Here is a 27,611-nt window from a genome sequence, read left to right as displayed (position 1 = left end):
CGTCCCCTCACCGTGCACACTGAGGTTCACCACACTCTGGGCCACACCGTAGGCATTGGAGGCCACGCAGCGGTAGGTACCGTGGTTGCTGGGCCGGGTGCCCACGATGGTGATGATGGAGCCATTGGGACTGATGTGGACGTTGTCTGTGAGGTTGCATGGGGGAGGGTGAGAGAGGATTGACCTGGTCCTTCTCGTGTCTTGGTGCTGCCAGCCTGTGCCCCTGGGCCCACTTCCCCAACCCCTCCGGCCTGGGTGTGTCTAGCTCATGGAGTCGCAGATAGCAGAAGGTAACAAAGGCCTTGGAAACTCCTGGGTCCAGTGCTCTTGCCATACAGAGACGGGAAGGGCCTTACTCAGGGCCACACCATGAATGTGGGGCGTCCAGACTTCTGCCCCACCCTTGCACAGTGGGGATGACGGCACCCACATGCCTGCCCCCAGCTTGCCCACCTGCCCACCAGCCTGGCTCACCCTCCAGCTCCTGGTTCCGGGTCTTCCACTCGAGGCTGATGGGGGCTGCCCCATCATGGATGAGGCACTTGAAGCTGGCATCCTGGCCCTGCTGCACGGTGCTGCTGGGCGGGTCGATGGAGATGACCGGGCTCCTAAGGCCTGGGGCCAAAGGGGCAGAGGGCTGGGCTCAGCAGGGGTGGGCTTAGCTTCAGGGCCCTCCCTTCCCCCCTTGCCCATGGCATCTGCCATACTCACGGTAGGAAGACCCCTCACTGGGCGGGACGGTGACTGTGAAGGAGGCTTCTTGCTCAGGGCCTGGGCCGCCGGCTGCACGACACACATACTCGCCTGAGTCGGCAGGGGAGACGTGGTGGAGCCGCAGCTGGGAGCCATGGGTCTGTCAGAGCAGCGAGGGGACAGTTATCAGGGCAAAGTCCCCAGGACAAGGAATGTCCCCAAGCCCAATTGTGCCGGTACCCAAGAGTTCTCTCGGAAGCTCAGGGTCCCAGCTGGTAGGGCTGGTGGAAGCTTCATTCACAGAATCCTAGAGGTCCAACCCACTCACTTTACAGTGGAGGAAACTGAGGCCCAGGAAAGGATTCAGCTGCAGAGCCAAGAGAAAAACCCAGGTCTCCTGATTTGCAGGCTGGTGAACTCGTCCCCCAAACGTATTTTATCCCCTGGGGTCCCCAAGCAGGCTGGTGTTTGCATGAGGTTTGGGTACAGAAAGCAACTGCAGGTCTAACCTTGCCTGACCTGGAATCCTCCCCATCCTGGCCCCTGTACCTGGTGCCGGGCGGGGAGGCTGCCCCCGCGCTTGTACCACGTGACCTGGGCATGGGCCTGCCCGGGCACCACACAGTTGAGATCCAGAGTCTGCCCTTCAGTCACGTATGAAGAGGAGGCCTCGATGTAGATGGGCTGGGCCAGTCCTGGAGCTGTGGGCACAGGGGGTGGGTGAGAGAGGCCAGGCTCCGGGGATCAAGGCAGGGGCTGAAGGTGGTGGCAGTGAAGACCAGCTCCAGTTGGTCCTGGGGGCGTGGTGGCTTGAGAGTGGCTGATATAACCTAAGAAGGGTCTCCTTTCCCTGGGGACTCAAGGGTCCTCCTGAAACTCAGGGCTGGGGTCCCCCTCGTTGAGGGGACGGGACCATTGTCAGACTTGGGAACACCTGGGTTGGCTTGATCCTCCGTGGTAGGAAACCCCGCCTGCAGGCAACAATAAGTGCCCAGCTGGGAGAGAGGAGAGGAGCAGAGCTGGGAAGGGGCCCCGCGCCTGTGCTCCGGCATCGCCCACTGCTCCCTATCACTCACCAGGAATGGGTCCTGGGCTGGAGGGCTCAATTGTGACCAGGACAGATGCCTCCAGGGTGCCTGAGCTTCCGGTCACTTGGCACGAGTACTCGCCAGAGTCAGCCGGGGACACCTGGTTCAGCCTCAGCAGTGGGCCGTGGACCTGGCCAAGGTGGGGTGAGAGCGGGGAGGGTGAGCTGGGAGCCTTCAGATGCCCAGGCCTCTGGTACCCACACCCTGGGACTGCTATGCACAGATATGTAGGTGCATCCTGTTGGAGGCGACCCCTTTGACAGTCTGCATTGTGGAGGGCATGTTTATTATGATGGTTTTTCCGGCAGGAGGAAGTCAAGAGCCTTGAGTAACAGGTGTCCTTTTCTTTCTTTTTTGAGACAGTGTCTCGCTCTGTCATCCAGGCTGGAGTGCAGTGGTGCAATCTCAGCTCACTGCAACCTCTGCCTCCTGGGTTCAAGTGATTCTCCTGCCTCAGCCTCCTGAGTAGCTGGGATTACAGGTATCTGCCACCATGCCTGGCTAATTTTTGTAGTTTTCGTTTCGCCATGTTGGCCAGGCTGGCTTTGAACTCCTGACCTCAAGTGATCCACCTGCCTCGGCCTCCCAAAGTGCTGGGATTATAGACATGAGCCACCGCGCCCAGCCAGAGATGTCCTTTTCTATTTTGCACCAAGGTGCTGTGGGGCTGGTGATGGCCCTGCTGTGCCTAGCCCGCTCTCAACTTTCTGATTCCATTGACCTCCTGCTGCCATTTCCCACAAGCCCCAGTTGCTGAGGCCACTTTCCCTTCAACGCTGGATTCAGGCAGGACCGCTGCAGGTGTGGAGGATGCATGCATCCTTCTCCAGCTCCTTTACCTGGTGCCGGGCAGGGAGGTTTCCTCCACGCTTGTGCCACGTGACCTGGGCGTGGGCCTGCCCGGGCACCACGCACTTCAGATCCAGGGTCTGCCCTTCGGCCACTCGGGAGGAGGAGGTCTCGATGCGGATGGGTGGGGCTTCACCTGGGGCTGGGGCACAGGGGAGAGGTCAGTGAGCTGAGATGCCACCCTGATGCCCTCAGCCCTTCCCCTGGGGCCCAGATGTTAGGACCAGAGGCCATTTGGGAGATGGCTTCTTTCTCTTCCCATTCCATTGAGGCCTGGAGCAGCTGGGCTAGCCTGGGGGGTGGAGGCACTTCTCATTCCCCCAGCCCCGCCCCCAGGCAATGGCCCCACCATCTCCTCCTCCTCCCATACTCCCAGCACCAGTGGGGCCAGGGCTGAGGTCTAGACACTTCCACACAGACCACTAGACCACTAATGTTTGGCAAACTCAGATAGAATGTGGCTAAAAACTCAGACTCTGGGGCCAGACTGCCTGGGTTCAAATCCCAGCTCTGCCATTGATTACTTGTATGACCTTTGGAAAACAACTTCACCTGAGTCTCAGTTTCCCCATCTGTAAAAGGGAGAGAACAATGCCATCTACCTCAAACGGCTGTTGTGAGGATAAAAGGAACTAATATGTGTAAATATGATAGGGTCCAACACCTAAGAAGTGCTGGATCATGTTTACTACTTAGCAATCCGTGTCCCCTTATCATGATTTCTGCATAGCATGTGCCCCCTGTGCTATTAATTACTGGACATTTTCCTTTCAACTGATTCACTTTAAAAAAGCCTTAACTACACACTGGGCGCGGTGGCTCAAGCCTGTAATCCCAGCACTTTGGGAGGCCGGGCCGGGCGGATCATGAGGTCAGGAGTTCGAGACCAGCCTGATCAACATGGTGAAACCCCGTCTCTACTAAAAATACAAAAATTAGCTGGGTGTGGTGGAGCACACCTGTAATCCCAGCTACTCAGGAGGCTGAGGCAGGAGAATCGCTTGAACCCCAGAGGTGGAGATTGCAGTGAGCCGAGGTCATGCCACTGCACTCCAGCCTGGGCGACAGAGCAAGACTCCGTCTCAAAACAAAACAAAACAAAACAAAAAAAACCTTAACTACTTAGCCCCATCGTAAGCAAAGATTTCCAAGAAATGACAGGCTTGATGTGTTTTTTTGTCCCTTATATGCCACCAGTACTAATAAAGATGTTTATTTATTTATTTATTTATTTTTGGAGACAGAGTCTCACTTTGTTGCCCAGGCTGGAGTGCAGTGGTGCAATCTCGGCTCACTGCAACCTCTGCCTCCTGGGTTCAAGTGATTCTTGTGCTTCAGCCTCTCAAGTAGTTAGGACTAACAGTACACGCCACCACGCTCAGGTAATTTTTTGTGTTTTTAGTAGAGATGGGGTTTCACCATGTTACCCAGACTGGTCTCGAACTCATGAGCTCAGGCAATCTGCCCACCTCGGCCTCCCAAAGTGCTGGGATTCAGGTGTGAGCTACCACACCGGCTCTAATAAAGATGTGTAAATCACCCTCCAGTACTCGCAGAGGTGCAGTCCCAGGCTTTTGGGAACTCTATAATTAGATAGTAGAGTACAAGAGCACTACTACCCCTTCTTTACAGATAAGGGACAGTGACACGTGGAAAGCTGAGGTCCCTTGTGCAACATCTCCAAGTGTGGCCAGAGGAGCTGGGACTCATGCACAGATGCCAGACTCCAAAGCCTGTGCTCGCAAGCCGTAGAGAGGGACAGGAGCCACTCCACTTGAGCCGGCTCCTTGGTCCTGGGACCGTGCGGGTGGCAGGAGGTGAAGTCTGGAATCAGAGCGGCAGTTCTCGCCAAGTGCCAGAAAGTGTTTCCTTCTGCCAGTTCTGCCCCCTGGTCTCTGTCCCTTCCTCCCTCCCCCGGCCTTCCCGTCCCACTGCAGGGACCCTCACCGGGGACGTGGACAGCACTTGAGCCAGAGGCTTCGATGGTGACCAGGACTGAGGCCTCCAGGGGGCCAGAGCTGCCCATCACCCGGCACACGTATTCACCCGAGTCGGCCGGGGACACCTGGTGCAGCCGCAGCCGTGAGCCGTGGGTCTGAATAGGGGACAGGACAGAGGAACAGAGTCAGGTGCCAGTCTGGAACTGTTGAAGGCCTGAGGCCAGGGTCTAACCTCTGACACAGGTGGGTACTGCACCCCACGGGGGCTCCTAGGTCTCCCTCTTGGCAAAGCTAGCCAGGGCCCCCACATCCAGCGGCCCTCCCACCATTTCCTGCCAGCTGCATACCTGATGGTGACTGGGGAGGCTGCCCCCACGCTTGTGCCAAGTGACCTGGGCATGGGCCTGCCCGGGGACCACGCAGTTCAGATCCAGGGTCTGCCCTTCAGCCACGTGTGAGGATGATGACTCAATTCTGATGGGCATGGAACTGCCAGGAGCTGGGGGAACAGAGATCAGTGAGTCGGCACAGCCGTTGTCAGATTTGGGAACAGGGTTGGTGGGACCCTCTGCCATAGAAAATCTCACCCCCCAGAGTAACACTAATAGTTAACACTTGGCCGGGCATGGTGGCTCATGCCTGTAATCCCAGCACTTTGGGAGGCCGAGGTGGGTGGATGACCTGAGGTCAGGAGTTTGAGACTAGCCTGACCAATATGGTGAAATCCTGTCTCTACTAAAAATACAAAAATTAGCCGGGCACGGTGGCATGTGCCTGTAGTCCCAGCTACTCGGGAAGCTGAGACAGGAGAATCGCTTGAACCTGGAAGGCGGAAGTTGCAGTGAGTTGAGATCGCGCCACTGCACTCCAGCCTGGGTGACAGAGCGAGACTCCCTCTCAAAAAAAAAAAAAAAATGATAATAATAGTTAACACTTATAAAGCACTTCTGGCATGCCAGGCACGCTCTAAGCACATTACATGCACTAACTCACTTAACCCTCACAAAATTCATAAACTTCCTGTGATGATGGAAATGCTTTTTATCTGCACAGGCCAAGTCAGTGGCTGCAAGCCACATGTGGCTATTGAGAACTTGAAATGTTAGAAATGGGGTAGCCGTAGCCACTGAACCCACGCATCTTTCCGCTGGCTCTTGCCTGAGTACCACCAGGTCTGAGGACTCTGACCTGAAAGTTCCTTCTCCCCAGGGAACACTGTTGCCTGCATCCCTCGTCCCTTTCCTAGGCAGACTCACCGGAGGGGCTGCCAGCGCTAGGGGAGACGGAGACGACAATGGAGGCCTCCAGGGCATCGATGTTGTTGTTGGCCCGGCACACATACTCGCCCGAGTCAGCCACAGACATTTGGTGCAACCGCAGGTGGGAGCCATGGGTCTGGGCGTGTGGATGGGGAAGGAGAGGGAGAGGGAGTGGAGGGACCCTGGGGTCACCAGCTGGCTCAGGCCTTCCTGCTCAGCCTGTTGAGGCTGCTATCGGTCTACCCAGGGCCCAATCCATGAGACAGGGAGCCTGCTCTGCTCACCCCAGGAGACCCAGGTTCCACCCCCGCTGCCGTGGCTCCACTCTGTACCTGGTGTCGGGAGGGAAGGCTGCCCCCACGCTTGTACCATGTGATGATAGCCTGGGGCTGCCTGGCGACCACGCAGTTCAGATCCAAGGTCTGCCCTTCCACCACCGTGGGGGAAGAGGACTCGATCCTGATTGGTGGGGAGACGCTGGGCACTGGGGACAGAGGGGTGTGGACCACGCAGCCAGAGTGAGATAACAGTGATGGCACCGGGGACCTCTCTGCCACCCTCTGCGCCACTTGTCTGGACCCCCTGCCCTCTCTGCTCTCACCGTGGGAGGAACCGCTGCCCTGGATGGTGACGATGAGCGAGGTCTCCCGGGAGCCTGCACCGTTACTGACGTGACACACGTACTCGCCCGAGTCTGCCGGAGTCACCTGAGGGATCCGCAGCCGGGAGCCCACGATCTGCAGGAAGCAGGTGGCAGGAGGTGTGGCAGTAGGTGTGGGCAGCTCCTCCACATCTTGGGCACTGCTGCCGCTGCCCCTGGACTCTGGGGGCCTCCCTGCCTTGCCTCCTCAGTGGCCTTCATGAAGCTCCCAGCATGGCATGTGGCCTGTCTCTGGGCTAGGGTGGACGTCTAGCCTTTTGTCACCCCTCCAGAAAGCCTGTTAAGGCCCTCCGGAGTGTTGACACAGTATCCTGCTGGGGCTCCCACAGCCTGCGAGCTGCCTGAGAGCAGGCAACTGTCTCATTCCATCTGGAATCTTCAGTGTCAGGCACAGGACATGGCCCGGAGCAGCTTTTCAGTGAGATTTGGTGCAGAAGTGGATCTCCCTGAGGTCAGGGAGCCTTATTTCTGTATTCTCAGCACCGGTCTAGGACCCATCCAGCAAGGATACTCAATGTATGTTGAATGACTGAATGAGCACAGAGTGAGGTGCTGAGAGTCCCCCCTCTTCCCATTGGGGGCTGGTGTGCCCTGCTTTTGCCCTCCCCACCTGCTGGCCCTGTACCTGGTGCCGGCTGGGTAAGCTGCCTCCACGCTTATACCAGGTGATGGTGTGGGGAGCCTGGCTGGCAACCAGGCAGTTGAGGTCCAGGGTGTGTCCATTGGCCAGGGAGGCTGAGGAGGACTCGATGCGGACGGGGTACGCCACACCCTGGGCTGGGAGGGTGAGATGTAAGGCAGGGTGTGGGAGCTGCTGAGGGTGCAGTCGGGGTCCCCCAGCCCTCCACCATTTGCATGACCCCCGAGACACTCACAGTGGGAGCCACTAAGGCGCTGCTGGATGGTGACAAGGACTGAGGCTTCCTGGGTACCTGAGCTGCCGACCACACGGCACACGTACTCCCCTGAATCAGCTGGGGTCACCTGGAGCAGGCGTAGCCTCGAGCCATGCACCTGGGAGGGTCAGGAGGGAGGAGGCAGGCTCAGAGCTGGGCACTGCGGCTCACGCCAAGCTCCTGTTCCCTTCCCTGGTGCCACTCCCAGCCCAGCCAGCTGGAACTCGATGGAAACTCTTCCAGGGAAAACCACCTTCTCCCTTCCTATCTCCCGCCCCAGTGTCAGGACTGGGTCTAGCGTCCCACCTCACCCATGCCAGGGACGACTGAGACTTAGCACCAGAGAAAAGTGGGGACCAGTGTTTGTTGACATGCTACAGGGGAGATGAGGTAGGCAGCATGAGCCCATTTGGCCCCTCACTCTGACCCCCAAGACCTGTCCCTCAGCTCTGGATCACTGTCCCTGTCCTTCACATGGGGAAGGGGGACTCTTGTCCAGGAGCGGGGTGGTCGACCAGAGGAGCCCCAGTGAGCTGGGTACACACTCACACCACATCCCATCAATTCTAGACACACATTTCAGTGTCTCCAAAATCAAGATGCATCTACAATGAATAACTACAAATGGAAGCTTTTTCTTAGAGGTACATAAAATCATAGGACACTGAGGGTCAGGGAATCAAGTGACAAGTGACTGGCCTAAAGTCACACAGCATGCAAGTAGTGGAACAGTGTCTGAACTCGAACATGCCTGAGTTCAAAGCCTATGGTTTTTTTTTTTTTTTTTTTTTTGAGACGGAGTCTTGCTCTGTCGCCCAGGCTGGAGTGCAACGGCACGATCTTGGCTCACTGCAACCTCCGCCTCCCGGGTTCAAGCGATTCTCCTGCCTCAGCCTCCTGAGTAGCTGGGATTACAGGCGCGCACCACCACGCCCGGCTAATTTGTGGATTTTTAGTAGAGATGGGGTTTCATTATGTTGGTCAGGCTGGTCTCAAACTCCTGACCTCGTGATCTTCCCGCCTTGGCCTCCCAAAGTGCTGGGATTACAGGCGTGAGCCACCGCGCCCGGTCAAGCCTATGCTCTTGTACTGCAGCTACAGGGTCCTTTAGGCTTCCTTAGCTCCTGCCTCCTACCTGGTGCCGGGCCGGGAGGCTGCCCCCACGCTTGTGCCATGTAACCTGGGCATGGGCCTGACCAGCAACGAGGCAGTTCAGATCCAGGGTCTGCCCTTCAGCCACATGCGAAGATGATGACTCGATCCGGACTGTGGGGGTGACCCCAAGTGCTGGGGACAGAGGGCAAAGGGTCAATAGCCGGCTAGGAGGTGAGATGAGATGGGGCTTCTGGTCTCAAGGCAGGTGCAGTCTGCGGCTTGGCCTCCTGATCCTGCCGTTGCAAGAGTGGGGAGCCTCCCACCCTGGGTCCCCAGCCCTGCCCTCCCTGAGAGCTACTCACCAGGCACCGAGCCCGCAGGCTCAATGGTGACGAGGACAGAGGCCTCTAGAGGCACGGAGCTGCCCAACACTCGGCACACGTACTCGCCTGAGTCGGCGGGGGACACTTGGTAGAGTCTCAGCAGGGAGCCGTGGGTCTGGCCAGAATGGGGGTGAGTCAGAGGGAGCCCTCAGGAGACCCCTGTTCCTATAACCTGCAACCCTGCCTCACTCTGACCCCCAAGGCCTGGCCATCAGCTCTGGATCAGTTTCCCTGTCCTTCACATGGGGAAGGAGGACTCTTGTCCAGGAGCGGGGTGGTAGACCAGAGGAGCCCCAGTGAGCTGGGTACACACTCACACCACATCCCATCAATTCTAGACACACATTTCAATGTCTCCAAAATCAAGATGCATCTACAATGAATAACCTTACAAATGGAAGATTTTTCTTAGAGGTACATAAAATCATAGCGGATCTTGCAATCAGTGGTATCCTAAATTCTACAAAATATGGTAACAACAATAGCTAATGGCATTATAGTAAAATATTAACAGCTTACAGTACTTTCTGTGAGCCTAAGCTCTGAGGATTTTGCATATATTTTAATCTTTAAGATAATTCTGTAAGGTACTTTTTTTTTTTTTTTTTTTGAGACTGAGTCTCGCTCTGTTGCCCAGGCTGGAGTGCAATGGCGTGATCTTGGCTCACTGCAACCTCCGCCTCCCGGGTTCAAGCGATTCTCCTGCCTCAGCTTCCCGAGTAGCTGGGATTACAGGCGCCTGCCACCACGCCCGGCTAATTTTTATATTTTTAATAGAGATGGGGTTTCACCATACTGGCCAGGCTGGTCTCAAACTCCCGACCTCAGGCGATTCGCCCACCTCGGCTTCCCAAAGTGCTGGGATTACAGGCGTAAGCCACCACGCCCGGCTGGTATGTACCATTATTACCATTTTATAAGCCCTGAAATTATAGCACAGAGAGGTTAAGTAACTTGTCCGAGGTCACAAGCTAAGTGGTGGAGCCAGAATTCACACCCAGGTTAGTCAGTCCTAGATTCTGGTTTCTAACCACTGCACTATACATCTGTGCAATGGGGTCCAGGGCTTCCTGATCTCAGGGGAGCCTCTAGCCCTCCCCCAATAACCTCTGCCACCCAGGGACCCGCTTCCTCTTCTTGGCCTGTCTGTCCTCCAGTCCCATACCTGGTGCCGGACAGGGAGGCTGCCCCCACGCTTGTGCCATGTGACCTGGGCATGGGACTGCCCGGGCACCACGCAGTTCAGATCCAGGGTCTGCCCTTCGGCCACTTGTGAGGAGGAGGGCTCAATGCGGATGGGCTGAGTGCTGCCGGCAGCTGAGGGATAAGATGGTCACCGGTCACTCCTGTTCTCTGAAGCCACTCCAGCCTGTTCTCTGCATCCCAGCCCAGCTTGGTGGCCCCACTCACGGTAGGCTAAGTTGGCCCCCTGGGTCCCAGTTACTGTGACCGTGATGGAGGCCTCCATGCCGTTGCTGGCCCGGCAGACGTACTGTCCCGCATCGGCAGGTGAGGCCTGGAAGATGTACAGGCGGGAGCCACGAACCTGGGCAGCCGTGGGCAGAGGTGTGAGGGGGGCTTACCGGAGGCCAGCAGATGCCCCACCCCTGTCCCCCCGATCTAGGAAGTGCCAGCCCCTCAGCCTAGGGGCCAGGATCCTGCAACCCACTGTCCATGGCCCCGTCCCACATTCTTGGTGCCCTGTACCTGGTGACGGGCAGGGAGGCTGCCCCCACGCTTGTACCATGTGACCTGGGCATGGGCCTGCCCTGCCACCACACAGCTCAGATCCAGGGTCTGCCCCTCAGCCACTGTGGAGGATGAAGACTCGATCCTGACAGGTGGGACGGGTCCTGCAGCAGTGGGGATGGGAGTGAGAGTTGTAGATGCTCCTGAGATGAGAGGGCAGGGGTTGCCCACCCTGCAGCTAGCTCAGCCCAGGGTTTCAAGGCCAGATCCAGCTTTTCAGGCATCTGGGGGCCTGGACTTGATGCCCTCAGCTCAGCAACCCTGATGGGAGGACCAGGGCATGGGCCACGCCTTGCAGAGGGGAGTGAGGAAGTGAGAGAGATGAGGGCAGAGATGAATTGGAGAGAAGAAGAGGAGGTGGGAGGGGACGCCTGAGGGGTCATGTGGCCAAAGCGAAGTGTGATGGGAAGGTGGTGGTTACTCTGACAGGTGGAGTCGGCCTGGGCAGGGCCCTGCAGCCAGCTCCAGTGTGGGCCTTCTGCCCCGTCAGCAACAGGGGTACCTTGGGTCTCACCACCCTGGAGGCCTCTCTGCCTCCTCCAGCTTTCCATGTCACTGGGAGTCACTCACCAGGGATGACAGAGGCTTCGATGGTGACCAGGACTGAGGCCTCTAGGGGGCCGGAGGTGCCCACCACACGGCACACATACTCGCCTGAGTCGGCCGGGGTCACCTGGTGCAGCCGCAGCAGCGAGCCGTGGGTCTGTGTGCAAATGGGGTGGGTTGGGAGGGGGTTGGAACAGTCCCATCCAGCCCCTCCAGCAAGGTGGTCCCGGGGGGCTGCCATACCTGGTGCCGGGCGGGGAGGCTGCCCCCACGCTTGTGCCACGTGACCTGGGCGTGGGCCTGCCCAGGCACCACGCAGTTCAGATCCAGGGTCTGCCCTTCAGCCACGTGTGAGGAGGAGGGCTCGATGCGGATGGGCTGGGTGCTGCCGGGCACTGGACACAGAGCGGCTGCTCAGAGGCCTGAACTCTTGGGCTGTAACCTGCAGCCCTGGGGCAGAAGGCTCTGGGCTGTGACCAGGCCCTAGTGGGGACGGCCAACAGGTGGCCTTTCTGGGACTAGGGCCACACCCTTCTGCCTCCACATGGCCAGCCGAATATGGCTTCTTCCCTCCCCAGCCTCTAACCACAAGCTGGAGGCCCATTGACCCACCCATGACTTCTTGATGATGAGCTCCTCTGGCCCATAGGGAACTAGCAAGCTTTACTACCCAGGCTGCGCCCAAGGATGCGGATGACAGTGAGACGCCTCCCTTCTACAGGACGTCTTCCGTGTGCTCACAAGTACTTTCCATAGACACTGTCTCATTTAAACCACACCATGACTGGCCAGGCGTGGTGGCTCATGCCTATAATCCCAGCACTTTGGGAGGCCGAGACAGTCAGATCACGAGGTCAGGAGATCGAGACCATCCTGGCTAACACGGTGAAACCCCATCTCTACTAAAAAAAATACAAAAAATTAGCCGGCCTGGTGGTGGGTGTGCCTGTAGTCCTAGCTACTCAGAAGGCTGAGGCAGGAGAATGGTGTGAACCCGGAAGGCGGAGCTTGCAGTGAGCCGAGATCACGCGCCACTGCACGCCAGCCTGGGTGACACAGCGAGACTCCCTCTCAAAAAAATAAAATAAAATAAAATAAAATAATAAAAAAACCACACCATGACCAAGCAGGTGGGCGGTACTGCTCCATTTCATAGATGAATCTGAGGCCCCAAAAGTTAAAAGCTAGTTCAAGGTTGCTAAGGGGCAGATCTGGGATTTGAACCAGGTCAGCCGACTCCCAGCTTAGTGTTCAACCCAGACACTCTGCTGCTTCCTGACAAATTCTGAAACAGTCACTCATAGGGAGCCCAGGTAAGCTGGACCAGCCTTAACCTCCCTCCTGTCCACTCAACCTCCTCCTCTCTCTGAGCAGGCACTGAAGGGTCAAAGCCTGCCTGGAATGCCCCCCTGTCCTGGTCCCACTGAAGAAGCCACAGGCATCTTCCTTGGGAGCTCCTAGGGCTCAGCCCCGGCCCAGCCACACCTGGCTCCTCACCTGGGGTGTAGCTGGGGCCAGAATGGGTGCCGTGGAGGACAGACACAGTAATGGAGGCCTCCTTGGGGCCCGATCCATTCTCCACACGGCACACATATTCTCCAGAATCAGCTGGTGAGACCTGGGGGAGCCGCAGACGGGAGCCGTGGACCTGGGCCAGGAGGAGCCAGAGGTACGTGAGGACAGGGACGGGGGCTATTGTCACCACTCCCTCAGCCTCAGTAATTCATTCAAACTCTCACTGGCTCTGCTCTGAGCCATCCCATGCTAGAAACTGGCAGGGAGGGACATGAGGCCTGGCTTCTGCTGGTGGAACATGTGGGGCAGTGTGCTGCCTCCCCCACCCAGCGTACAGGCCCTGCCTCCGCCACAGCCCCTGCACCCTGGGTCCCCTGCCATAGGCTCAGGGCCCACATACCTGGGTGTGGGGAGGCAGGCTACCCCCTCGCCTGTACCAGGTGACCTGGGCATGGGCTGACCCTGCCACCACACAGTTGAGGTCGAGTGTTTGCCCTTCTGTCACAGAAGGCGATGAGGACTCAATCTTGACCGGCGGTGGGCTGGCATCTGAGGCTGGGGCCAGAGTAGGGGTCAGCAGGACCCAGGGGAGCCCTGGCTTGCCCTCCCCATCCCTCCGTTCCCAGAGAGTCCGCACCTGAAAGGACAACCACTTGGATCCGGGCCTGGGCAGTGCCTGCGGGGCTGGTGGCCACGCAGAGGTAGAAGCCGGCGTCAGCAGTCGTGATGGCTGGGATGAGCAGTGTCGCGATGTCTGTGCGCTCTGACCGGGCCTGCCATGGGTGAGATGGGTCAGCTGCCCCAGAGGCAGCTGGACAACAGCTGGCCAGGGGGACAGATAGGGCATAAAAGGGAGAGGCAGGTGCAGGGCCAATATTAGGGCCCAGTGGGGCATGAAGGAGGACAAACGCCAGGCAGCCAAGAGGACTGCAGGGGCTCCCTGCTGGGATGCAGGGGCAGGAGACCACCATCTTGGAGGTGAAGGGAGCCACAGAGGAGGAGGTGGGGTGGGGCGTGAAGGGGGAGAGAAGGTGGCTGGGACTCTCTGCAGAGCCTGTGGGCCTCCTCCTCCTGGGTGGGCCCATCTCCTCACCTGTGGTGGGAGGCTGCCCCCTTCCTTCCTCCAGGTGATGGTGGCGCTAGGCACGCCTGCAGCCCTGCAGTACAGCCTGACGGTGCGGCCTTTGTGGACCTGGGTCCTCTCTGGGCTCACTTGGACTCTGGGCCCACCGCCCCCTGCAGACAGAGTCCTGTGAGAACACGCCCTGGGCTGAGCACACTCCCGGCCCCCACCCTGAGCCCGGCCTCTCACCATGCACGTGGAGCACAGCCCTGGCCACCTGCTGCCCAGCGCTGCTGTGGGCTCGGCACAAGTACTGGGCCTGATCCGTGGGCTCGACGGCTGGCAGGCGCAGGATGCCGCCGTGGATTTGTGCCTTCGCAGGGAGCTGGCCGCCGGGGCCCCCTGACGAGTAGACGTGGGGTCAGCACCCACCAAGCCTGCTCAGAGTCCTGCCCCTCCCCTCCCACACCCAGGAGAGTTAGGCCCTGAATGTCATTCCCATCAGGGCCTCACCTGTCCACTCGAGGGTGGGCGTGGGGCTCCCTGTGGCGCTGCAGCGGAACTCCGCCAGTTGCCCGGGCTGCACTGTGAGCTGTGGCGGATGGATGGAGACCACGGGGGCGGAAAAGGTGCCTGCGGCTGACGAGGGAGGAAAAGGAACATGCACTCAGGGTGGGGAGTGTCGTCTGACTCACACAACAGTCCTGCTGCCTACTCTCTCTGCTTCCAGGCTAGCCCTCCACGGCCATCTGTGCACACAGGAGCCAGAGGGAGCTTGGGAAATGTCAACAGGACCTTGTGACCTCCCACCTTGAGACCTGTCCATGACTCCCTGTTGCTTTTAGAATAAAATCCAAAATTCCTACCCTGATCCACCACATACTCCATGCTCTCCCGTCTGCCCACACCCATCCTCCCTCCCACAGCCCCAGCCACGTGGTCTCTGCTGTTCCTCAAACATAGCAACGTGCTCCTGCCTCAGGGCCTTGCCATGTGCTGCTCCCTCTGCCAAGAACACTCTGCCAACTCTCTAACTTGCTCAATGCCTACCTTTCCTTCAGGTCTCAGCTTAGGTGTCACCTCCTCAGAGAGGCCCTCCCTGACTGCCCTATCTAGAGTAGCCCTTGCCTCTCCCACCTTGTTTTATTTTATTTATTTTTCTGAGATGGATTCTTGCTCTGTCACCCAGGCTGGAGTGCAGTGGCGCGATCTCGGCTCACTGCAACCTAAGCCTCCTGGGTTCAAGCGATTCTCCTGCCTCAGCCTCCTGAGTAGCTGGGATTATAGGCACCTGCCACCACATCCAGCTAGTTTTTGTATTTTTAGTAGAGACAGGGTTTCACCATGTTGGCCAGGCTGGTCTGGAACTCCTGACCTCAAGTGATCCACCTGCCTCAGCCTCCCAAAGTGCTGGGCTTACAGGTGTGAGCCACTGCTCCTGGCCTTCTCCCACCTTGTTTCTTGCTTTCTCGTCATTCCTAGCCTGGCACTCATCGCCATGTGTAGTTATCTTGCTTGTTCATTTATTCCCATGCTTATGGTCTCCCTGCCTAGAACGTGTACTTCAGGAGGACTGACATACTGTACATGCTTCTCTCCCCTGCTTCTGCAGAGCCTAGACCAGGACCAGGCATGCAGCAGGTGCTCAGAAATGATCAGCAGAATGAAGAAATGCTGTGCTAATGCTGGTGGGAATGGGGGAGAGCTAGGGTGGGAGAATCAGGTATAGATGGGAGGTGTACCCTGCACATGTAGAGTGGCTGTGCCCTGGTCCATGGCAAACATGTTGGAGCCGGTGCACATGTAGGTGCCTGCATCACTCAGCTGGACGTTGCGAATGGTCAGGATGCCATTGAAATCCATGGCTCGGGTGGGCAGTTTCCCGTTGTGCAGGCGGGTCCACACCAGGGTATAGGCTGGGGACTGCAGGGCAAGGCGAAAGGGGGTCATGGGTGGGGCTCAGAGACCCCAGAAGACAGACTTCCTCCATCCCCACTCCCTGACCTGCACACCTTGCTTTTGGCTGTGCAGATGAAGGTGACGTCAGCTCCGGGGCGCACGCTCTGGCTCCGCTGCTCCTCCACTGTCACTGTGATGGGCTTGCTTGGAGCCTCTGCAGGGACGGGAAGCCCCCCTGTGAGCCGGTGCTGGCTAGGCCCCGGTCCTGTGGCCACTTTGTCTTTCTCCATAACCTCTAGGCATCACTTCCTTCCTGGTCCAGCCTAGCTCTCATTCTACCCCCTGGCACCTCCCTCCCCCATTCTGGCTGAACCCCACCATCCCCACCCTACTTGCCAGCACAGAGTGGCCACAGGATGTGGTTGGGGAACATCACACCATGGGTCCACTTGGCTCCAGTTCCTGATCACAGACCACAATGAGCTCCTGACACATCACACCTCACTCCAGCTGGGTTTCTCCGTCTGGTTTGAGTTTCTATCCCCCAAAAACAACTATTTCACACCTCCTCCCATCTCCTCCAGCCTCTCCAACCACCCTTCCACTTTCTTAGCTAGTGGCGCTGACACACACTTATGGAGAAAATAGAAACGACAAGTCAGGAGTTTTCCCAGCCTCTCAAATCTACCAGCTCTCTAGATACTGGTCCCTGAAGGACAGGCCCCTTCTCCTGCCCTCACCCCATCCCACTGCTGCGCCTGAGTGCCACCCCTCCCCGGGGCTTCTTCTGCTCTCACGACATCAGCGTCTCCTCCTTCTCATGCAATCACTTCAGTCCAGAGTGCATTCTAGGATTTCCCATTTCCGAAAACTCCCCCTTGACCTCATGCTCTCGCAGTCAATGACCCACTTCCTGGCCTCCCTTCAGAGCCAAGACTCTTGCAGGAGCTGTCCACACTCGCTGCCTTCCCACCCATGCGTCGCCTCCTTCCAATCTGGTTTCTATCCCTTCTCTCCACTGAAAACCGCTCTTGTCAAAGCATGACCTCCAAGGGCTATTTCTCTGCCCTTATGTGACTTCCCAGCAGGGAGGCTGCCCTGAAAGCCCTTTTCCCTCTGATTCCCATGATGCCCCCTGTCTCTTCCTGCCTCATGGCTGCACTCTCTCAGGCTCTTCCTGCCCTTCCTCTTCCATTTGACATGTTCACACTGGAGCTCCTCGGGACTCTGGGCTGGGGCCCTGTCCTCGGGCCACACTCTCCCTAGGTGACTTCATCCTGTCCCATAGCTTTGAACACCATCCCTGTGCCAACAGCAACCAGACTCATTTCTCTGGCTGGGGCCTCTTACCGGAGTTCAGACTCACATACCCAAATGCCTGCCTGGTGGACTCAATGAGATATCTTCCCAAACGTCTCAGACTCTAACACGTCCAAAACAAACTTGCGATTCTCTCTGATCTGTTTGTAGCCTGTGCTGCTGGTGGCCTAGCCACGCTTCCCACCCCCCGTGCCCACCTGCCTGACTTCTGCCAGCCACTGCACTTCTTTGCATTGAGGGCTTTCTCAGGCCACTGGAGCCCACAGTGCACACCCATGGGTGGGACAGATGTGCAGGGGACTTGATGCTCCCAGAATAGGTCTCAGTCAATGACTGACAGGAGCTGGCCTAGACATACTGCAGCTCCTTGGACCCCAGTGCAGGGTGACTTTGAGGTGCGTGTTTTACACTGGCTCCCTTTAAAAGCTTCCTCGGTTGTACTAAGCAACAACTGCTCACGGTGGCAATCTGCTTGATGACACAGCCTTTATGGACGCCCTCCCATCCCTGTCTCACTTTTCCCTGGACGCCAGGGCAGGGTGACTCTGAGGTGCATTATTATTATTATTTTTTTAAGACAGAGTCTTGCTCTGTTGCCCAGGCTGGAGTGCAGTGGCACAATCTGGGCTCACTGCAACCTCCACCTCCCGGGTTCAAGCAATTCTCCTGCCTCAGTTCTCCCGAGTAGCTGGGATTATAGGTGTGTATCACCATGCCCAGCTAATTTTTTCATTTGTACTAGAGACAGGGTTTTACCATGTTGGCCAGGCTGGTCTCGAACTCCTGACCTCATGATCTGCCCACCTTGGCCTCCCAAAGTGTTGGGATTGTAGGCGTGACCCACCGTGCCCGGCCCACCCTTTTCTTTTGCCCTCACTGACCAGTCAAGTCCTGCCGATCCTACCTCTAAAATGAGTCTTGAATCTGCCACCTCTCCTCATCTCCATGGCCGCTGACCTTGTCCGGGCAACCACTGCCCCCTCCCAGCAGGTGAATGCACCATCTGCCTGAATCTGCAGCCTGCAGCCCAGCCCAGGACAGGCAGTCTTGGTTACAGGGGGTGTAGGGACTCACCAGTGACCAGCAGCTCTGCCCGGCTGGTATTGGATTGGTGGAGATTACGGCAGGTGCAAATGTAGACCCCAGCATCCGAGGGCTGGACGCTGGGGAAGTGGAGCTCGGAGCCTGGTGGGGAGGAGACAAGAGCTTGTTGGTGCAGATACACTCTTTCTCACATCCAGCCCCATGCGCAAGGACAGCATCCCACTAGGGCAGGGACAGGCCCCTGCCTCCCCTCCCACTGGGATGGCTCTTGGGGCTGAGGAGCCTAGGGCCATGGGTACCTTGATGTCGCTGCTGGGTGCCGCTGGGCACAGGCCGCCCATCCTCACGGGACCAATAGAAGTAGTGGGGTGGGCTCCCACTGACCTGGCACCGCAGGGAGTGGGAGCCACCTTGGGGCACTATGCTTCGAGCAGGATGGACCTCAACCACCAGTGGGGCTTGGTTTGCTGGGGGTGGGGGCCGGGACAGGAGGGGCCTTTCAGCATTGTCTTCAATATCTCTGCTCTCCCAAAAGCTGGGGTACCCCACCCTCAGCCCTGTCCCCAGACCCAGTATCCCCCAAATTCCCAGGGCTCCCTGCCTTGCCCATCGTCCCCATCCTGGGCCATGGTCCCACTTACTCTCTGGCAGGCACCGGCCCCCTTGCACACTGGGGTTACCCACGTAACCTGGGCCACACCTGTAAGGGGGAACAAGGGCCGGCAATGTCAGGCCTCAAGGGCCCCAGTGCCTCATGGTGGACTTGGGGAGCCAGAAGCTCAGCAGGCCGCCCAATGTCAGGTGAGGAGGCTCGGAGCTCTGGAAGCACTTTGGGGACCAGACAGGCCCCAACGCAGGGTGCTGGTGAACTGAGAAAGGGGAGTGTAAGGGAGTGTTAGCAGGTTGGGTGATGAGAGAGGTAAGGTCTCTATTCTCCAGAGAAATTCATTCAGCAAACGTCCTTTTTTTTTTTTTTTTTGAGACAGATTCTCGCTCTGTCACCCAGGCTCGAGTGCAGTGGTGCGATCTCGGCTCACTGCCAGCTCCGCCTCCGGGGTTCACACCATTCTCCTGCCTCAGCCTCCCGATTAGCTGGGACTGCAGGTGTGCGCCACCACACCCAGCTAATTTTTTGTATTTTTAGTAGAGGCAGGATGTGCTAGTCAGGATGGTCTCAATCTCCTGACCTCATGATCCGCCCACCTCAGCCTTCCAAAGTGCTGGGATTATAGGCATGAGCCACCACGCCTGGCCAGCAAACGTCCATTAAGCAATGACTGAATGCCAGGTATGTGCTATAGGTGTTGGAAATACAACAATGAATGTGATGAAGTCCCTGGTCTGTGGGACTTACTAGTTGGGAACCCAACATGGAAATTCTACATGGAAATGAGAGTGCAGGAAGCATATCAGGGCTGTGTGGGTGCAGAGGAGGGCACTGGCCCAGCCTGGAGAGCCAGGGAGGCTTCCAAGAGGATGGGACTTCTCGAATTACCTCAGAGCAGGCTGTACTTTTCTTTCAGATAACTTATCATGGTTTGTAAATACACATTTGCACAATTACTTTTTCCCTGTCTTATCTCCCATTAGGGCTGATCTCTTATTAGGTGGCAGACTCCGTAAGGGCTGGGGTGGAATCTGTTCTGTTCACTCCATTATCTCCAACACCTCAGCACACGGCGTGGTACACAGGAGCTGCTTGATAAAAATTTGCTGAATGAGTGAATGAAGCTGGGTCTGAAGGCTAAGGGGAAGTTAGCCAGGAACGGGTGGTTTGGGGTGAAGACTGTTCCATGCAGAGGGAACAGCATAAGCAAGGCCTGAACATCAATAATTCAAAAAGTGGCTGGGCATGGTGGCTCACGCCTGTAATGCCAGCACTGAGGCAGGAGGACTGCTTGAGCCCAGGAGTTTAAGACCAGCCTGGGCAACACAGTGAGACCCTGTCTCAGTTTTAAAAAAAAAAAAAAAAAGAAAAAGCATTTAAAAAGTTAAGCCCAGCTAAAGTACAGAGTTGGGTGTCAGAAGTGGGATGAGACTGCTACAGTAAAGCTGCCTAAGGAGGGTGGGCTTGTCCCAAGAGCAATGAGGTGTCTTAGAAGTGTTTGAGGCAGGGAAGGAGCATAATCCTAGAAGAGACTTTTCTGAGCAACACCCTTTAAGGCTCTCACTTGGGAGTCCACCATTTGTCCTCCACCCTCCCCCTACTTCTGTTTACAAACTTACTGCTCACAGTACTGGCCGGTGTAGCCGGGTTCGCAGGCCGTGCAGCGGTACCCGCCGGCTCCCAGGCTCTCACAGGTGCGGGAAAACCTGGGATCGGGGAGGCAAAGGTCAGGTCATGGGAAGCCCAATCTCCATCTTGCTCCCTTCACTTCTGCCCCAAAAGCCAGTGCAACGCCTTCCACTCATTCCCCAGTGGAAGTGTGTCCTTGGGCCTTGAGCTAGGGTACCCACATGTTCTCTGGGTTGGTCAGTGGGCAGGCACAAGGCTGGCAGTCCTCAGGCGTCCCGGCTGTGGCATCTCCGTAGTAGCCAGGGGCACAAAGCTCGCAGAACTCCCCTGCGGCGTTGTGCTGGCATTGCTGCAGGGCACAAGGAGGGCAGGCACCAGCCATTAGGCCAAATTTACCAGAAGCCTTTCAGGGTTGCAATCCCTTGATCTAGAAATTCCAAGTTTGTGAACTCATCTTAAAGAAAGAATCACGGAAGGGCACAAAGATTTCATTACAAGGACAGTCATCTCCGTGGTGTTTATAAAAAGCAAAATGGGCTGGGCACAGTGACTCATGCCTGTAATCCCAGCACTCTGGGAGGCCGAGGCGGGTGGATCACCTGAGGTCAGGAGTTCAAGGCCAACTGGCCGACACGGTGAAACCCCATCTCTACTAACAAATACAAAAATTAGCTGGGTATGGTGGTGTGCGTCTGTAGTCCCAGCTACTCAGGAGGCTGAGGCAGGAGAGTTGCTTGAATCCAGGAGGTGGAGGTTGGAGTGAGCCGAGATTGCACCACTGCACTCCAGCCTGGGCAACAGAGCGAGACTCCATCTCAAAAAAAAAAAAAAAAAAAAAAGCAAAAAAAGCTAGAAACAAACCTAAACATCCATGAATAGGGAATTGGATAAATTAAAAAGTACATCCATCCAAATAGCTGTCAAAAAGGGTGATGCTAATTCTATTTTCTCCCTAAGTACCTGTGATAGCAAAGGAAAGGTATACACTCAGGTATTTGGGGGCAGAGCATTAAAAATGTGTATTGTCAGCCGGGCACAGTGGCTCACGCCTGTAATCTCAGCACTTTGGGAGGCCGAGGTGGGTGGATCACCTGAGATCAGGAGTTTGAGACCAGCCTGCCAACATGGTGAAATCCCATCTCTACTAAAAATACAAAAATTCGCCAGGCATGGTGGCAGGTGCCTGTAATCCCAGCTACTCCGGAGGCTGAGGCAGGAGAATGGCGTGAACCCAGGAGGCGGAGCTTGCAGTGAGCCGAGATTGTGCCATTGCACTCCAGCCTGGGTGACAAAAGCGAGACTCCATCTCAAAAAAAAAAAAAAAAAAAAAAAGAGGCTGGGCATGGTGGCTCACACCTGTAATCCCAGCACTTTGGGAGGCCAAGGCGGGTGGGTCACAAGGTCAGGAGATCGAGACCATCCTGGCTGACACAGGTGAAACCCCACCTCTACTAAAAACACAAAAAAATTAGCCGGGTGTGGTAGCGGGCGCCTGTAGTCCCAGCTACTCGGGAGGCTGAGGCAGGAGAATGGCGTGAACCCAGGAGGTGGAGGTTGCAGTGAGCCGAGATGGCGCCACTGCACTCCAGCCTGGGCGACAGAGCGAGACTGTCTCGAAAAAAAAAAGAAAAAGAAAAGAAAAAGAAAATACGTGCATCCTCATAAAAACATGTGGGTTACAGATTCTCCTCCAAAGAGATTCACGTTTGTGGTATCAACAATAGGGTGTTCCTTGCTCCAAGTTTAGGTTATGGCTGTCAACCACCTGCCCCTTCACTGCATACCCTGGGGGGCTATATACATGCTACTCTGAAAAGTCAAGGTATAAAAAATATACGTAATGAGCCCAGGCACAGTGGCTCATGTCTGTAGTCCCAGCTACTCGGGAGGCTGAGGCATGAGATTCACTTGAACCCAGGAGGCAGAACGAGACTGAGACCCTGTCTCAAAAAAAAAAAAAAAGTAAAAAGGCCAGGCGTGGTGGCTCACGCCTGTAATCCCAGCACTCTGGGAGGCCGAGGCGGGTGGGTTGCTTGAGCTCAGGAGTTTAAGACCTTCTGAGCAACAAAGTGAGACCCCCATCTGTATTAGATAAAAAAATTTTTTTTAAGAAAAAGAAAAAAATAGTAAAGAACCAAAGTTTTCTTTACACAGAAGGATGTTATTCCATAGCTCTGGCCACCCCACCATCCCCGGTGACCTGGCCTGCTGACCCAGGTGCTTTGAACCACAGGCCATGCCCCATGACCCCGATCCCCTGGATTGATGCCTGCCTTGTCCAGCCCTGGTCCCCCACCCAGGCCCAGCTGAGCTGACCCCCTGTCCTGGCCTCGCTTGCAACTCACCGAGCAGGCCCCAGTCTCTGGGTGGCACAGGTCTGAGTGGCCATTGCATTCACATAGCTCGCAGTGGCCGAGGTAGAGCCCACTCCCGGTGCGCGTGTAGCCGGGGGCACAGTCCTAGGGGCAGAGAGGAAGGTTGGCCTCTGTTCCCCACGTGCCCCACCCACAGCCAGCAGACCCAGAACCCCTCCCTCCAGCGTCCTCCCAGGGGTGACCCTGGAACATCACAGGCTGGCGCCCCTCCTTCCCCACTTCTGCTCAGTCTGTCCTCCCACCCACGGCCCTCTCCCAGTCCACACTGTTCACCTCTGGGAGGCATCTCTATACTGTGCTTTGGGCCGGAGTAATCTGTGTTTCTGAATTGGCTCCCTGTCTCTGGTGGGCCCCCTCAAGGGCATGAACTGGGTTTTAACCCCCGGAGAGTGTGGCCCAAACTTGAGGCTGCCCTGCCCAGTGGTTAGGACATGCTAGGCTTTGGAGTCAATCAGACCCAGGTTCAAATTAGTTTCTGCCACACATTAGCTGTGTGCCCTTGGGACACACTCACCCCTCAGCACCTCTATTTTTTTTACCTGTTAAAGGGGATAATGATATGTAACTCAGGGCTGTCGGGAGGAATACATGCAGGGGCCAGATGCAGGGGTCATTATAGTTATGATGGTAATCAAGGCTGCGGCGACGCCGGCTGATTTGCTTGCTGATGCCTCTGTGCCTGTGCAGAGGTGGTGGAGCTGGCCACACACTCACCTGGCAGGACAGACCTATGTAGCCTGGCGGGCAGCGGCACTCCTCCACCTCAAGGGCGCGGGGTCCGTTTGAGGGCCCCGGCTGGGCGACCTCCAGGCTGACTGCGCTGATGCTGGCCGCCAGCGGCACGGAGGAGAACGTGGCCCGGATCAGGAGCTCATCCAGGTCGGCCAGTGCCATCAGGAGGTGCTCGCGTGTGGCCGGCTGCCCATCGGGCCGGCGCCAGAATTCCTGGGTTGGGGGTGGCAACGTGGGCGGGGGCAGTGGGCTTTGTGGGCTGCTCCTACAGTTACCACTCCCCAACTCCTGCCTTACAGGCGCTGACTGAGGGCTGCCAGGTGAAGGTTGGGGAGCGAAAGGCAGGGTGGGTATCAAAGCCAGGCTCTGAGTCAGGGTGGAGGGTGGGGAGGGGTTAGACACAGCGTGGCCAGGTGCCCCTCACCTCTCGGAACACGATCTCGTAGCTCCTCTCGGGGCCCTGCAGCGCTGGCTGGGAGGCTACTAGCATGATGTTGTTGCCCTGGAAAGACACCAGCAGGATTGGAAGGGGAGCCGAGGGGTCCCTGGGGTGCCAGGGTGTCCTCCACCAGTCCTAGATTCTCTGTAACCCCCAGCCTCCCACCTCTCTGCTCTCCCAAGCTCATGCGCCCAAAGGAGTCAGGCACATGCCCACTGCCCCCTTCTCCCAGCAGCAGGATCCTCTGCTTGGGTAGTGTCCAACCAGGCAGGGATGTGGGGGCATGGGCCTAACTCCCCCAGCCTGTGCCAGGAAACTGAGTGCTGGATGGAAAGGACAAAGGACAAATGCCGAGGGTGCCCCTGGCTTCCATCCTGCCCTTCTGCCCACCCAGCGTGGTGTCCAAATGCTCACCGTGATCTGCACATCGGGGTCAGAGAGCGGGCTGCCCTGTGGGCCTGCTGTGTAGGAGAGGGTGTATCGCAACTTCCCACCGTAGGCCGCCACCTGCAAAGAGGCAAGCCCAGAGGTCACAGGCTGACCTTGGGGTGTGAGCGTTGGACCATATAGGTGAGGGATGGAGCATCTGGCGGCCTTTTTGCACCTGTGCCACACTCCCCCACCCCCTCCCTGCCCAAACCAAGAGGCCAGGGTGCATGGTTGCCTGGGAAACAGGACATTTCTCAGTTCCTCTGTAGCCCCAGACATGGTGGTGATGATGCTGAGCAACCTCTTTGCTCTGCAAGGTTCTCTATCCCCCATTGCCTGACGGTGCCGGCGAACAAACTCCAGGTCTGCTTTCATTCACAGGAATTTCCCATAAAGCAGACAAGTGTAATGACAGTGACCACCATGGGGAGGCTGTGGAAGCTTCAAAAGTTCTCAGCCATGGGGGTGGGGCTGAGGGCAGCCCCTCAGAGGCCTTGCTTCCTAGGCAGGTGGTTTTTGTTTGCCCAGAATCCAGTTCCTGCTTTCTAGAAACTAAACCGTGGTTTTCTATAAAGAACAACTCTCTCCGCACATGCAGACCATGTGGTCTGAGGGCCCTGATCCCCTCCTCCTCTATAGTGGAGACATGAGCCAGGCCTGGCCAATCTGCATAACCTACCACTGCCCTTTGCCACCCCATCAGGGATAGACAAGTAACCCGTGCACTTATGCTCTTTCTACCAGGCCAGAGAAAGTCCCTTCTGCAGTTCAGATGAGAAGCTGGAGAACCAAGATAAAGCCCTAATGAGCCCCTGGATAAGGCCATGCCTGACACCATACATGCTTAGACTCTGCAGTTGCATGAGCTGATAGATTCTTTGTTGCAGACAAGCCCACTGGACTTGGGCACTGTGTTGCTCATGACTGGAGAGTCCTTACTTTTGCTGCAGAGGACCTTCACGTGGACAGCTGAGGCTCCCCAGCTCTGTCCTACAGGACTTTGCTTTCTCTCCTCTGCCACCAGGGCAGACATTCATCTCAATACCAAACTGCATCAAGCCTACCTCTTTGTTCATTTGTGTGTTCACTCAGCTAACCAGCATTTATCAAACACCTGCTGATTACACACACAGCCCCGGGCTACATGGCTACAGAGATATTCTCCATGAGCTCAAGGCATGGTAAGGAATTTTGAAGTGTAACCAAATAACCATAAAATAACTGGTTTCCTGCTTGCTTTGAATGCAGGTGTGTACAGCACAGTGATTTTTAAAAATTTTTTATTTATTTTTTTCACCTTTTTTTTTTTTTAAATACAGATGGGGTCACCCTATGTTGCTCAGACACTTTTTTTTTTTTTTTTAAATAGAGATGGGGTCTCCCTATGTTGCTCAGGCTGGTCTCAAACTCCTGGACTCAAGTGATCGTCCTGCCTCAGCCTCCCAAAATGCTGGGATTACAGGCATGAGCCACCATGCCCGGCCGATTTATTTTTTTAGAGACAGCATTTCGCTATGTTGCTTAAGCTGGTCTCAACTCCTGGCCTGAAGTGATTTTTCAGCCTCAGTCTCCCAAAGTGCTGGGATTATAGGTGTGAGCCATTGTACCCAGATCCAGCATAGTGATTAAAACGGCAGACTCTACAGTCTGAATGACCTGGGTTCAAACTCTAGCTCTACTGGCTATACAGCCTTGGACAAGTCGCTTCACCTCTCTGAGCCCTACTTTCCTCATATGGAAATGGAAGTAAAAGTAATACCCACTTTGAAGGGTATCATGAGGATTAAGTAATATAGGACACAAATGGTGATGTACTCCACACAGTTTGGGAATGCATATCATGCTCGATAACCCTGCAGTACTCCAGCTCCACCCTCGGCTCCAGCAGATTGCTTCTTATCCTCACCCCTCAACCTCCCTGCCTCAATTCTCTGAATGTACCTTGTGACATGTCATGCCTATTCTTTTTTTTGTTTGTTTTTTGAGATGGAGTTTCACTCTTGTTGCCCAGCTGGAGTACAGTGGTGCAATCTCAGCTCACTGTAATCTCTGCCTCCCAGGTTCAAGTGATTCTCCCCCTTCAGCCTCCCAAGCAGTGGGATTACAGGTGCCTGCCAACACACCCGGCTAGTTTTTGTATTTTTAGTAGAGACAGGGTTTCCCCATGTTGGCCAGGCTGGTCTCAAACTCCTGTCCTCAGGTGTTCTGTCTGCCCCAGTCTCCCAAAGTGCTGCGATTATAGGCATGAGCCACCGCACCCAGCCAGGAAGCTGAATTTTTTTTTTCTTTGAGACGGAGTCTTGCTCTGCTGCCCAGGCTGGAGTGAAGTGGCATGATCTAGGCTCACTGCAACCTCCGCCTCCCGGGTTCAAGCAATTCTACAGCCTCAGTCTCCTAAGTAGCTGAGAGTACAGGCGCCCGCCACCACGCCCAGCTAATTTTTGTTATTTTAGTAGAGACAGGGTTTCACCATGTTGGCCAGGCTGGTCTCGAACTCCTGACCTCAGGTGTTCGCCTGCCCCAGTCTCCCAAAGTGCTGGGATTACAGGTGTGAGCCACCACGCCCAGCCTGCTATGTGTACTCTCAAGAGGTACTTGAAATTGTTGGAACAAAATAGAGGCAATATTGATACTCATCTAAGGCCAATGCCAGCACTCATGATGATAATAATAATGATACTGATGGTGACAGGAATGATAATCGGATGGACAGGGAGCTCTGGGAGGCCAGGGCCCACTCTGCCTGTACACGACGCAGCACACAGTAAATAATTAATGCTTCTTGAATGACTGAGAGAAGTACCAAAAACTAGGCCAGCATCTAGACACAAGGTCAAGGAAGCCCAGAGAAAAGGCACTAGAGAAACCCTCCCAGGCGAGACAGCTCCTCTGACAGGGGTCAGGGGCCAGGGGTCAGGGGTCAGGGCCCGCTGAAGGACAGGGGCAGAGCTGAGTTCAGTCTCAGCTGTGCTCTGACCTGAACATGAGACCCCAGGCAAGTCTCTACCCACCGTGAGCCTCGGTCTCCCCATTTGTGTCATAAAGGGCTTTGACAAAGGGCCCTCTGATATTTTAGGATTCTATGACACCCCTATAATCCCCCCAAATACTTGTTACCTTGTCCCCCAGGAAGGCCCGGGGCAGCTGCCAGTAATAGAGGCTTCCAGGAAGCAGAGAGAAGCCTTCGTAGGAGAGAGAGAACTAGGAGGGAAGGGCAGGTGGTGAGAGCCGAGGGGAGCGGGGGTGGGGGTGGGAGGGCGGAGGTGGTTCCGGCAGGGGTGGACCGTCATGGGAGGGAGGCCTGGTGGCAGGGCAGAGAGACAGAGCCCCCCACTCCCACCCGACAGTGCGGGTCCTGGCCTTGCTCTTTGGACGACTTTCTTCCCAATCCCGGCCCAGG

The 27,611-nt window shown here is 56.4% G+C and overlaps 1 protein-coding gene across 5 annotated transcripts in view; it reads right to left on the bottom strand.

The window, feature by feature from the left end:
- Positions 1–27,611, bottom strand: part of HSPG2 (heparan sulfate proteoglycan 2) — a 114,953-nt gene that overhangs the window by 19,223 nt on the left and 68,119 nt on the right. For all 5 annotated transcript variants that reach the window (XM_016955956.4, XM_016955965.4, XM_016955970.4 and 2 more), the window contains 37 exons: positions 24,197–24,289; positions 23,768–23,845; positions 23,326–23,556; positions 22,582–22,695; positions 20,458–20,585; positions 20,227–20,313; positions 18,642–18,700; positions 18,300–18,467; positions 18,031–18,141; positions 15,750–15,850; positions 15,480–15,660; positions 14,251–14,376; positions 13,987–14,139; positions 13,768–13,910; positions 13,312–13,447; positions 13,075–13,229; positions 12,657–12,807; positions 11,403–11,554; positions 11,184–11,316; positions 10,572–10,717; positions 10,275–10,410; positions 10,030–10,181; positions 8,844–8,979; positions 8,522–8,673; positions 7,366–7,504; positions 7,116–7,267; positions 6,431–6,566; positions 6,162–6,313; positions 5,827–5,965; positions 4,918–5,069; positions 4,578–4,725; positions 2,621–2,772; positions 1,770–1,911; positions 1,243–1,394; positions 712–853; positions 475–615; positions 12–146 (listed from right to left, as the gene is read on the bottom strand). In XM_016955956.4, coding sequence (XP_016811445.3) covers positions 12–146; positions 475–615; positions 712–853; positions 1,243–1,394; positions 1,770–1,911; positions 2,621–2,772; positions 4,578–4,725; positions 4,918–5,069; positions 5,827–5,965; positions 6,162–6,313; positions 6,431–6,566; positions 7,116–7,267; positions 7,366–7,504; positions 8,522–8,673; positions 8,844–8,979; positions 10,030–10,181; positions 10,275–10,410; positions 10,572–10,717; positions 11,184–11,316; positions 11,403–11,554; positions 12,657–12,807; positions 13,075–13,229; positions 13,312–13,447; positions 13,768–13,910; positions 13,987–14,139; positions 14,251–14,376; positions 15,480–15,660; positions 15,750–15,850; positions 18,031–18,141; positions 18,300–18,467; positions 18,642–18,700; positions 20,227–20,313; positions 20,458–20,585; positions 22,582–22,695; positions 23,326–23,556; positions 23,768–23,845; positions 24,197–24,289 — 5,104 coding nt within the window. The remainder of the gene's footprint in view (positions 1–11; positions 147–474; positions 616–711; positions 854–1,242; positions 1,395–1,769; positions 1,912–2,620; positions 2,773–4,577; positions 4,726–4,917; positions 5,070–5,826; positions 5,966–6,161; positions 6,314–6,430; positions 6,567–7,115; positions 7,268–7,365; positions 7,505–8,521; positions 8,674–8,843; positions 8,980–10,029; positions 10,182–10,274; positions 10,411–10,571; positions 10,718–11,183; positions 11,317–11,402; positions 11,555–12,656; positions 12,808–13,074; positions 13,230–13,311; positions 13,448–13,767; positions 13,911–13,986; positions 14,140–14,250; positions 14,377–15,479; positions 15,661–15,749; positions 15,851–18,030; positions 18,142–18,299; positions 18,468–18,641; positions 18,701–20,226; positions 20,314–20,457; positions 20,586–22,581; positions 22,696–23,325; positions 23,557–23,767; positions 23,846–24,196; positions 24,290–27,611) is intronic.

This window comes from Pan troglodytes, chromosome 1 (assembly GCF_028858775.2).
Source record: "Pan troglodytes isolate AG18354 chromosome 1, NHGRI_mPanTro3-v2.0_pri, whole genome shotgun sequence".
Taxonomy (NCBI): Eukaryota; Metazoa; Chordata; class Mammalia; order Primates; family Hominidae; genus Pan; species Pan troglodytes.
Note: the sequence above shows the minus strand (reverse complement) of the source record. Positions and strands in the feature narration are given on the sequence as shown.